This window comes from Oryzias latipes, chromosome 7 (assembly GCF_053564925.1).
Source record: "Oryzias latipes strain Hd-rR chromosome 7, Olatipes_Hd-rR_3.1".
Taxonomy (NCBI): Eukaryota; Metazoa; Chordata; class Actinopteri; order Beloniformes; family Adrianichthyidae; genus Oryzias; species Oryzias latipes.
In genome coordinates this window covers 28635000-28646981 of record NC_136243.1, presented here as the reverse complement: position 1 = coordinate 28646981, position 11982 = coordinate 28635000, and the positions used below count along the sequence as shown (strand labels likewise).

Sequence of the window (11982 nt, the reverse complement as noted above, 5' to 3'; positions counted from 1 at the left end):
AATTTTTTGTTTTTTGTTTCTTAAGAACAAACTCCTACCGTGTTAGTCTGTCAATAATTCCGTCATCTTGATCTGCAAGTGACAAAAAATAGTCTATAATTCTGTATTTATACCAAAGATTACAGCAAACACCAGCTAAGCAGAATGTGCAGACTTTAGTTTAAGAACAAACACCTGCTTTTTAAACACAAATACTTTTTTAAAATAACGCCATTAAGTTTTTAAAGTCTTTGCCTTAATCTGAACATCATATTAGCACTTTTTTCATGGAGTGAGATATCATTAAACTTTTTTTACTTATGAGATTTGTTTGGAAAAATGTCCCTGCTCATTTTCATTTTTTAATTCATTTTCTTTGTTGACCTCACCTGTTAAAGGTCAGTTAGAGGTACATTCTCCAGAGCTAACCAGCCACTGAAAGATGTGTTTTGTGGGAAAGGTTCAACTAAAATAATATACCCTTTGAAAATGTCATCTCTGACAGTGAGGCATTGAGAGAAGTAAAAAACCTGCGGATATTTAAAAAATTCCTTCTACTCTGTTTGTAAATGTCTACAAAACCATAAAGTTGTAGTAAGGTTTTGCTTTGGGAGTCATTTGATTTTTTTTTTTTCTTCCAGGAGGCTGCAGCGTGTCATGGAAGAGCTGGTCTTCACAGAGAGGGAGTATGCGCGCTCACTTGGTTACATCCTGACCCACTACTTCCCCCTCATGGACAGATTGGACATTCCCCAAGACCTCAGAGGAAAGCGAGGGATCATATTTGGCAACCTGGAGAAGCTCTATGACTTCCATAACCACTATTTCCTACCTGAGTTGGAGGCCTGTGAGAGAGAGCCAGCCATGATAGCTCGCTGCTTCCTCAGACATGTGAGAATATACCAACATGTCCTCTTCCATGGAGTGATTCAGTTTGTAACGAAGTCATTGCTTTTAACTATTGTTTTTTTCTGCAGAGTGAGAGTTTTGGTCTGTACTCTTTGTACAGTAAGAACAAACCGCAGTCCGATGCTCTGATTCTGCACCGCCGCCATGATATCTTTAAGGTCAGTCCGTATCTGCAATAATGTTTTATCTGACAATATTATATATTTTGAGTCCCTATTACAGAACACAAGAAATATAAAAGTCTGAAAATTTCAGTTTAGATCTGCTGGTTATTTTATGTTATGTATGTAATAATAATTATGTATGTAATAAGTATAACATAGTAAAGCATAGCATAGCATAGCACTGTATGTTTTGGAATAGTATAGTGAAGCATAGAACAGTATAGTATAGTGTGGTATGAGGTGTAGTGGGGTATAGTATAGTATTGTATAGCATACAATAGTACAGAATACAAGCATACAATAAACAGACATTTAGAAAAAACATCTGTCAGTTTGTGAAAATGTAGGAATATTCCTGCCTTTTTCTTTACAGAAGAAGCAGCAGGAGCTGGGAGACCTGATGGATCTGTCGTCATATTTACTGAGACCGATCCAGAGGATCAGCAAGTACAGCCTGCTGCTGCAGGACATGCTGGCCTTGTCCAGATCATACAGGCCAAAAGACAGGATTGAAGATGCATTCTCTGAGTCTGATGAGTGTGGCCCGCCTGCTTATGTGTCTGACCTGAGGGGCAGTGAGAGGGAGAGGGAGCTGGCTGAGATCCAGGCTGCTGCAGACCTAGTTCGCTTTCAGATGCGCCATGGCAATGATTTACTCACCATGGACGCTATCCAGGACTGTGATGTAAGATCTCCAGATGTATCACTCATTCTAGAAACACAATGCTAGATGTTATTAACATCTTTTGTTTTGCACTTTTGTCCCCAGCAGATTAATTTGAAAGAACAGGGGCAGCTGATTCGCCAGGACGAATTCACAGTTTTCTTTAGGAAGAAGAAATGTATTCGTCGCATCTTCCTCTTTGAAGATTTGATTCTCTTCACCAAGCCCAAGAAAACAGATGTTGGAAATGATGTTTATGTCTACAAGCAGTCATTTAAGGTTTGCATGTTTTACTTTTTTGCTTTTTTTGACACCCAATGGAACCTAAAATGTCCCAATTTTTGGAAGGACATTTTTTAAGTTTGATTTTTTTTATTTATGTATTTTACAGTAAAAGGAACTTTAAGCATTATATAAAACCTGCTGCAATGTGGAATTCTTTAAGTATTTAACATTCTGTTAGCTTAGAACATGTATGATAGTGATTTTAGTTTTTAGAAAAATTTTTGATTAAAAAAAATTCACTTAGCTTTACATTTTCAACAGTATCAAAGGAGCAAGATGATTGCAAGTTAAAAAAAAAGTAAAGTTTGCTGAATTTTGCTTTCAGTTTTTAAAGCAATCAACTTTTCTAAATTTTATGTCATTTGTTAACTTGTTTACAAAGCACATTTGCAAGATTTTGGGTTCCAACTATTTTACTTAGCTGTATAGAGCTTTTTCTTTACTCTCAAAAGCTTTTAAAGACCTGAATGTAATTGTTGTTTTTTCGTCATTGCCTGTCATTGTATTTTCCAGACCAATGACATAGGGATGACTCACAATTCCTCTGTGGGCAGTCTGTGTTTTGAGATCTGGTTCCGCAGAAGGAAAAGTGAGGACACGTATACTTTGAAGGCCTCTAGCATAGAGGTGAAGAAAGCCTGGACCAACGATCTGGAAAGCATTCTGTGGGATCAGGCTGCTCACAGCAGAGGTTGTGATAACATGTAACAGCTTTTTTTAAGGTCTACAACATTGTATATAATGCTTTACAGGTTTACAAAACAGGTTAAACAGTTTTTTATTGTTTCAAAACTCTTATTTTAGAGCTGCGGCTGCAGGAGAGGGTGTTCATGGGAATAGGCCGAAAACTTTACATGGACATTCAACCCAGTGAAGCTGCAATTTGTAATCGCGGCGTCAGCTGTGTCTTGCCTGGAAGAAGTAAGGAGCTGCAAACCATTTAGAGGCATTTGTGTCTGAACTTTTCATTAAAACAGCCATCTAACATAAAGGTTTTCTAAACACTAAACTTTAAAGACCCACTTTGATCATCTATTGAGCTACATTAAATGCACTCCCAGTGTTTTTTTCATTATGATTAAGTCATTTTTGGTCAAAAATAAAAAAAAACTGTGTCGTCAAGCATCATCTTCATAGTTTCGGCAGAGCAGCAGGTCATTAGAAATTTGCCCCTAAGTTTGCACTGTTGGCATGGAGCAACCTCATCCCCTCTTCCCCTCCCTGTTGCTAAGAGCACTCTGTTTACACGCCCTCCCACTAGCTTACAGCCACTCAAATAGCCCCCCAAAATGGCAAGTAATATTGGAGCCAGAGTATAGTTTGAATGAGGAAAACATAGACATATGGATCCATTTGTCTCCAAGTAGATTCTTCAGAATGGAGCAGAGTAGGTAGCTGGTGGCTTGCTGTAGGAACGTCTATTTCACATCTACAAGGGAACATGTTGCCAGCCTAGCATATTTTTTGTGTCAGAAATGAGCTCTTTTTCAAACTGTTTTTTTGTCTGCCCTCGATTACCGTAACAAGGATTTGCACAAAAGAAATACTCAGAAATCAAATGTCAAGCTTAATTTTCCTTATGTATGTCCTCCATTATTACAAAAGGACACAAGAAGATGTTAAAAACACAATTATTGTCAGAGTGAGTCTTTAAATCCTTTAGTTTTAATTTTTAGCAAGAAACAAAACATTAATGGTTGACCGAACTGAATTCAATTTAAAAACATTTATTTATCTTTACAGGGTTATTTGTGTGCAGCCCTCACAAATAGTGCTATAACTCATGCTAGAATGAATCGCTCCTAAATTGATGCAAAGCCTTTATATACTTTTAATATTTTATCACAATTTCAAATACAAAACATGAGTTAAATGCAAATTTTAAAGTCATAATAGTAACTTTTTTTTTGCAATTAAAAAAAATGTGACACCATTTATTATTAGGCTGCCTGGCTGTTTTCTGGTTATGTAAACTGAAGAAGAGGAAACAGCAACAGTCTTCCTTTCTCACCACTGCAGTCCGTGAAATTCTCATTGATGGCGCGTGTCTGTGTGTCGTCAGTCCCTGTGGCGTGTTGTTCACACAGGGCTTTAGATCATCCCCGGCCTCACTCTGTCGGGTCCGGCAGTACCGCCTCCACCACCCTCAGCCAATCATCATCCTCCTCTGGCCGTGGCTCGCTGCCTCCTGCTGGTTGTCCGGGTAGCATGTCAAAGTGTGCTGACGCCAATCCAGTTGTGCACTCCTCTCCAGAGGTGGTGACAGAAAATCAACTCAATCATCATCTTCATCAACACAACCTTCCACAGCACTTTAAACTTATGAGCTCATTAGTCTGTAAGTTACCAAATATAAAGTTACATTTGTAATTAGAAAATCAGTTTCTAATATTTTACCATTCAGTGTAACTGGATGCCATGACAGGAATTTGAAGTTTTAATTGAGTTGATCCTGATTTTATTTGGATTAAAGTGGACACCACAGAGTCATCAGTGGAGGACACAAACTCCTTCAGCATTTCAGACCAAAGCTTCCTGTCTGCCATAAGTGGAGAGGTAGTCGACGACTCCTCGCTTGTATCCCAGAGTTCACAGCAACAACCATCATTTTATCGGACTCCCAGCCTGAGGAAAAACAGCTCACATGAAGTTGTTAGACAGAAGCCAGACCTTCCTCCCAAACCACAGCATCTGGCTAAAGCCCAGATGCAGGTGAACATTTCACAGTGAAAACATTTATCATTTCAACTCTTTAGTTGCATGTTTTGCCTCTTAATTGAACAGCTGTATAACATCTCTCCCTTAATTACAGGTTGAGGAAATTATATTTGGAAAATCTACCGAAGTTTAACGAAGAATAGTCAGGTAAAGGTAAAGATTTTTTACATTATCAGCGGAACAGAAAATAAAAATGCTGCTGTGATATTTTACTTTGAGTTCTTATAAAAATAACATGTTTGGAGACAATATTTGTAAATTTGAAAACAGCTGTTTTTAGTTTAAAAAACTTTCTTAACCCTGGAGAGCCCAAGAAAATGTTTCTTCTGGGCTTTTAAATTTAATTAGACAATTTATTAGGGGCTGGATTGTGGCGTAGTGGTTGGCGCCTTGCAGCAAGAAGGCCCTCAGCTCAAGACCTGAAACAGAACAGCAATGAGGGACCCTTCTGTGACTTGTTTGCATGTTCTCCCCATGCATGTGTGGGTTTTCTCCCGGGACCCTGGCTTCCTCCCGCCATCCAAAAACATGCTTCATACTTATTCTAAATTGCCCCTGGGTGTGAATGTGAGTGTGCATGGGTGTGTGATTTGTGACAGACTAGCAATTTGTCCAGGATTACACTGCCTTCACCCACAATGATAGGGTGAAGCCGTGATAGGCTTTGGCAGCCCCGTAAGGGACAAAACAGGTTTAGAAGATGAATAGATAATTTATCTTTATTCTGAAATAAAATAATATAATTTAAAAAAGGTATAAATAAAAAATAGGCAAATTTGACCCCAGGGGTTCTCCAAGGTTTACATTTTTTTCATATCTTTTTTTTTTTTAATCTTGAAATTATATCTAAAAAATTAAAAACTTATCGATTTGCTTTTAAGTTGATGCTAAATTGAGGTAGGTATGGAGCAGTTGTAGTTTGATGCACATTTGCATCAATAGTCATCAATGATTGAAGGAATATTTAAAACTTGAAAATTCACAAGACTTATTTTTTCAAGCTGTTAACAAATTTAGACAAACCTTCCAGCTGTGACTGTCATTCTAAAAGAAATTTGTCTCTAAATATTGTTGCAGATTTGCTGTCGGGGGTTCTGCTGCAGTCGCTGTTCAAATGAAGGGATCACTACAGCCGTCATTTCCACATCTTAAGGATCTATTTACAAAAAATGATGGTGATTGAAGCAGTTTGAACAGTTTGTGTTCTTCAAGACTTTTGGAGGATTTACTCTTGAATTTTAAAAATCTCAGCAACTCGAGATAACTGATCTGAATTGACCTATTCAACTTATGATTCTTCTACCTATATGGTCTTTGCTCCAAAGAAGCCAAAAATAAAAATAAAAAAAGCTGCTGTTTGTCTTCAGTCTTTGTTGTCACTTGACGGTTTTGGTCCCAAGATCACTATGGAAAACGACCAGTGTCCAAAGATTCAATTCAAGTGATCATTTTCTTTGCCCAAAGCACAGAAGAGGCTGAACACGAGACTGAAAAAGGCCAGCTGGAGAATCGTGGTCTATGTTCTGACAGAAAACTGTTCTTTTCTGTGTTGAATGCTTTATTTACAATGTTTTTAAAACAAATTGAAAATATATCTCTACGTTTTCTACGCCTATCATTTCCTTTGGTGTGTTTTTATAAGTTGTGTTACTGCTATTGCCATGTTACATTTTCTTTTCATGTACAAACATGTTTTTGCAGTTGGTAAATTGTCTGTTTTTCCTGCTTTGTCTTGAGGGAGAGACCACTACTTGATGTGTTTAATTTATTCCTGTGCTGCAGTTAACCCAACAAAACTTCTCTTCTTAGAAACTGAAACTAAAATAAAAGACCAGGCAATCAGCAATTCTGTCATGAAGGGTCCATTTATACAAATAAAAGCTGTTTCACATGTCCAGAAATGACACTTTGAATTTTTAAAAAGAGTAATATTTGAAAATATTTTAATTTACTATAGTTCTTTGGCATAACTTTTTCAGATTGTTGTATTTTTGTTAGCTTTTTATGATTTCATTGCGTGTGCTATGGAAATACGTAAACAGTAAAGGAACCTCAAATATAAAAAAATTTAGATCTAAACAGTTTTTTTATGATTTATAAGGAATTTATCTGCTCTCTCATCTTTTTTAAACGATGATACACATGATGTGATTATTAAAAAAGGTTAATGAAGTTGCGTGCTTTCTCTTTTTTGGGTTCTTTTTCCTGGGGCACTGCTATAAATTACATTAATGAGACCAAACTTTGATTTTGGTCACTGATTTTTTTGTTTTTTTGTCAAACTAATTTTTTCTTAGTGGTTTACATTATCAAAACAAGGTTTTTGTTTTGTTTGCTAACGTTTAGCAAAAATAATTTACTTCCCAATCAGTATCAGAGGTTGGCTTACTCAGTGTAGGACCTTACACACAGGAAACCTGGGATCACTTTCCAGGGTGAGCCCAATCCCTTCCCGCTGCTGCTTAAGCTCTGTCTGGGTCTCCCTGTGCCTTAAAATACGGGGTTGTGTCAAGGAGGGCATCCAGTGTAAAACTCTCTGCCAAGCCACCTGTTTAAATCAGTGAAAGCTAATTTACTGCTGTGACCCCTGACGGGTTGTGCTGACTTCTAAACTGAAAACTAACTTGGAACTTTTATCCGTCTGTTAAGCATCTCTATAAATTTTCCTTTAAGAGAGGCCTGAGGACACATGAATGATCAGCACTGCTTTCTGCTGTCATGTGCTGCAAGTTTCTGTTTGCAGTTTACAGAAACAGACTATGAGTAGAGAAGAGAATATATGAATAATATGACTTTTATTTTAAAGAGTTCATATTATCAATATATAACTGTAAATGTACTGAAAGCAGCTGGATGCTCAGTTGGCCGTGTGTAGGGTTGGCACATGGGAAAATAGGCTTCATCCAGTCACGCTACTGCCTAACTATGTAGCCACAAGGATGCCTAAGTCTGGATCTCCCTGTTCCGGGTTCCCAGCGCAAATAAAATACAGGGATGTGTCAGGAAGAGCATCCGACGTAAACATTTCTGCCAAACCACCTGTGTGACTTAGTGAAAGCTGATTTCCTGTGGTGGCGAACACTGAGGGGATATGCCCAAAGTTGCACAACAACAACATATGTTAATGTTCTCCATAACTTGTGTAAAGCCGAAATGCAACAGTGCTGGCACGATTGGGCAAACTGGTGTTGAACACGTCCTTGGATTATTTAGGAAGAGCAGTAAATTGTCACACCACTCAGCACAGTGGTTGAGCTGTAAGGCATTTCTTGTTGTTTTTTTTTATGTTTTATTATTTGATAATTATTCCAATAGTAGGGTTTTATTAAAAAAAAATATTTCTAACTGTAGTTGCCTAAATTTAACCTTGATTATTAAAACATGTCTTCTAAGAAGCAAAATAAAACCTTAAAACTTTTCTTTGTCCACACATAAACACACCTATATACCACCACTGTGAATCAGTGACGAGTTTCCTGCACTGTTTTTGTGTTTGAATCAAATACAACATTTCCCTTTGAATGCAAAAATGGAAGCATGGCTGAAACTAAAAACAGAACTTCTGATGTAATGAGCATGTTAAGTCAGATGATCAGATTTCACTTGCTACAAATATCTCCAACTACTCTGCTGGGTTTTTAGACAGTAAGCTCAGACTGAAATGTCAGAGGATGATAACTTCAGCACAGTCATGACTCAAGGTTAGAAAAGTTCCTTAATTTTGTCCAATGCTGCAGCCTTTTTTTTGCAAGATGGAATATTGTTTATTTTTCTTCAAGTTTCACAACACACTCTGTTTACACAAGCGTTTGTTTGACAGTCAAACATGAGTGACATTAGATCTGTCAGGGAAAACGCACTGCTGCACTTCTTATGATCAGTCAAAGAATATTTAGCTCCTGAAAAGATTCTTTTTTTTCTTCACTTCATGCAGTTTTCAGCGTTAAGTGATGTGACCTGAATATGAAGACCAACAACAGCAACCATCACACAGAGCTGTTTGGAGATGAGCGCTTGATTGTCAGAAGGGGACAGCCCTTTAGCATCACCTTACACCTGTCGTCTGGCAGCGAACACATCAAAGTGACTGACACCATGCTTTACATTCATTGTTGAAACCGGCATCTTTTTTTTTTTAATTCTTTCTTTTTTGAATAGTGGTTTCATTGTGAATTGTTTCCTCTCATCTAGATTTTCTTTCACTTATAAGTCAACATTTGTCTTTCCGGGTCCATTACCCAGAAGAGAATCTGACACAAAAGTTAGCTTCAGCTTACAATAGTCCACAGTGGATACTGAGTGAAGCACATTGGCCACCAGGGATCCATCTGTCACAATAACTGTTTCTATCACCTCTTCTCCAAACACCCCAATTGGAGTGTATTCTCTCACTTTAGCCATGTCAAACCATGTGATAAGTTTAGGAAACTTCATTCTACTTTTCAATGCTTGGTGCACACGTAAGTCAACAAAGCTATTTTTTGTGTTGGTTTACTTTTATTTCCTTATTTACAAAGCACATATTTGTTTAAAAGTTATGGTATTTTGTCTTTAATGAACAGGAGATGCTGTTTATTTGAAAAAGGCAGGAGTATGTCCTCTCACAGCATGGGCAGATCTTCAAAGGAACACATTAAAAAATCAAAGGGAAACCCTGGAACTTTGGACAGGCACGAAAACCCCTCTGTGTCATCTGTTTCTATTTTCTCATTGATAATAGATAATAATCTGCTGTTTTATAGATTTTCAATCACAGGTTGAATCGTAAGCATTCTAAAAATCTGTATAATTCTGCCTCATTGACTTCTTGTGTATGCCTGCAGTTTGAACCTGGAGTATTGGACATCAGTCTGAAGATCCTAGATGACAACCCCAATTTTGTGTCCACTTTCGGCTTCTCCCATCAGGGGTCGCCACAGTGAAACAACCCTCCCTTGAGGATAAGTCGCATGGTTAATTTGGCAATATTTTAAGCCGGATGCCCTTCCTGATGCAACCCTCTCAATCCAACCGGGCTTGGGACTGGCACAGCAGCAGAGAAGGGAATAGGGAGCAGCCCGGAATCCAACCCAGGTTTCATGGACGGAAGGCGCCGCAAACCAGCACGAGTTAAACTGGCCCCCACAATCTCAACTTTGTGTCTGATGCAGATAAAAACATTTCTCTCAGGACAGAGCCTGTCTATGTAGCAAGGGTGCTGAGTGCCATGGTAATAAAAAATACAACCAAACACATCAAGAAAACAACTAGTCACAAAAAAGGAAGTCAGAAAGAGCCTTGTGATATTCTCTTTTAATGATTAGGACAACACATTTTTTTTGTTTTAAACATTTCATCTGGTACACGGTTACCACTTTTAACATTTAACAAAAAGTTTGACATTTTTCTCCTGGTCAAGAAATCTAAAAGCCGATTTATTCTTTGGCAAAAAAACTATTTTCTTGTTGCTCCAAGCAACCAATAAAGTATAATCTTTAATCTTATACAAAAGCAGATTATAAAAAGTTCAAGTTCCAGGTAAACAGTGCATGTCCTATTTATTATAGTTTGTGCACTAAATACCTCAATCAGGAATTTTTTATCTTTCTTATTTCCGTTGAAGCAAAGCGAAGATGAAAATGTAACTTTCCAAAACCATCCATTTATTATCCATCTTGAATTTTTCTATCTTGCTCATATTCAGTTTGTTGTTCCAATTTGCTGTTGCATTTAAACTTTAACAGTTTGAACACATTTAAAGACACACTGAGATGAAAATTAGGTTTTTGGCGATTTTAACATGTTCTTGTATCATATTTATGATAATAGAGGACATACATAAAAAATTAAGCTTAAAATTTCATTTCTGAGTATTTCTTTATTTAAATCATATTTTATCAGGACCAGACAAAAATTCTTTTTGAAAGAGCTTGTAGTTGTGATGTGGAATAGCTTCCTGCTCCTTTCCATTCTGATGCATCCACTTGTAGATGACTGGATACTGTGTTTTCCTCATTCAAACTGGCATCTGGCTCAAAACTGAGAGTGTAAATAGAGAAGGGGGAGCGGGGTGGCTCCACACCAACGGGCCCACCCACAACCCAGAGGCGAATTTCTAATGAAGTGCAGAAACCATGTCCCAGAAAAATGACACTTTTTTGTTTTTGCAAAAAACAGCAAAAAACATAATTAAAAAGACCTCTGGGAATGCTTGGAAAAAAGATCAAAAGATGATTGGAGTCTGACTTTAAGCAAGTGAAACAGTACCAAAACGAATGATTAATGGAATGCTCTGCTTTTTTCTATCTGTCTTTCTCAACAGATCAACAGCAATGATGACAGGGGTGTGCTGACTGGACAATGGAAGGATTTTTCAGGTGGCACTCATCCTGCTCTGTGGACATTCTAAGGGAAATTTTGCAACAGTGGGAACAAGTGGTCCAGTCCGCTACAGCCAGTATTGGGTGTTTGCAGCTATAGCATGCACAGGTTGGAGCCGAATGTATGCATCACATTCGAGCCCACTGTTTGTGGATTCTCTTAAAATCCATCAACATATGCAGTTTTCCATCCTGAGAGGTTGCAGGATTGCACCGTTGTTTCATGCACTTCACATCCTCACAGCTCCTGCTCTGCCAATAATACTGGTCTTCTTGTCCATAGTTAACTCGTGGACTCTCAACATAACCTCTGTGTTGTTGTTTTTTGACATTCTTGCCGCCTTCACCGTTTATGTTTTATTCAAAATACAATTTCAAGCATTTTTTGGCCTCTCCTCCTCCCCCTCCTCCTCCTCCTCCAGTGAGTCGTGCATTGGGTATTCCATGTAGAGTTGTTACCAACTTTGGATCAGCTCATGACACCAATGCCAACCTGGTGATTGAAAACCTTTACTATGAAAATGGTGAAAGAATTTATGGAGGGGATTCAGTTTGGTGAGTGCACATCCAGAATTGTTACGACACGTTTTACACACTCTAAAATGTTCATCACGTGATTCTCTTCCAGGAACTTCCATGTTTGGGTGGATTGCTGGATGAGTCGTCTCTGAGCTTGATCTGCTTTATTTTTGTGTTGGTTTAAACTGAAAGCCTGGATGTGCAGTGAATGTTATGTGCTAAGCTGATTATACAAAATATATGAAGGTGTATTTTACGTAACACATTCACATTATATGATAATTGCAGCTGAAATGCCCACTATTCAGAAAACACCCGTAATGGTCATCGGAACAGCATTAACAAGAATGTGTGGTAAAAAAAAGCTTGAACTAATACTGTTGTT

The 11982-nt window shown here is 37.9% G+C and overlaps 1 protein-coding gene and 1 pseudogene across 7 annotated transcripts in view; both read left to right on the top strand.

The window, feature by feature from the left end:
• The window catches only part of LOC101173785 (pleckstrin homology domain-containing family G member 4B), a 38908-nt gene extending 32017 nt beyond the window's left edge, over positions 1-6891 (top strand). For 2 of the 7 annotated variants that reach the window (XM_078949527.1, XM_011476874.4), the window contains exons 15-24: positions 621-870; positions 957-1046; positions 1426-1737; positions 1822-1995; positions 2515-2692; positions 2806-2922; positions 4064-4339; positions 4475-4713; positions 4814-4866; positions 5797-6891. In XM_078949527.1, coding sequence (XP_078805653.1) covers positions 621-870; positions 957-1046; positions 1426-1737; positions 1822-1995; positions 2515-2692; positions 2806-2922; positions 4064-4339; positions 4475-4713; positions 4814-4852 — 1675 coding nt within the window. In that variant the 3' untranslated portion in view covers positions 4853-4866; positions 5797-6891. Of the gene's footprint in view, positions 1-620; positions 871-956; positions 1047-1425; positions 1738-1821; positions 1996-2514; positions 2706-2805; positions 2923-4063; positions 4340-4474; positions 4714-4813; positions 4873-5796 lie in introns of those variants that run through there. The other 5 variants (XR_013657082.1, XM_011476877.4, XM_011476876.4 and 2 more) reach the window with 5 other exon arrangements.
• Positions 6892-8682: 1791 nt separating this feature from the next.
• On the top strand, positions 8683-11758 carry LOC101174022 (protein-glutamine gamma-glutamyltransferase 2-like; annotated as a pseudogene).
• The last annotated feature ends 224 nt before the right edge of the window (positions 11759-11982 follow it).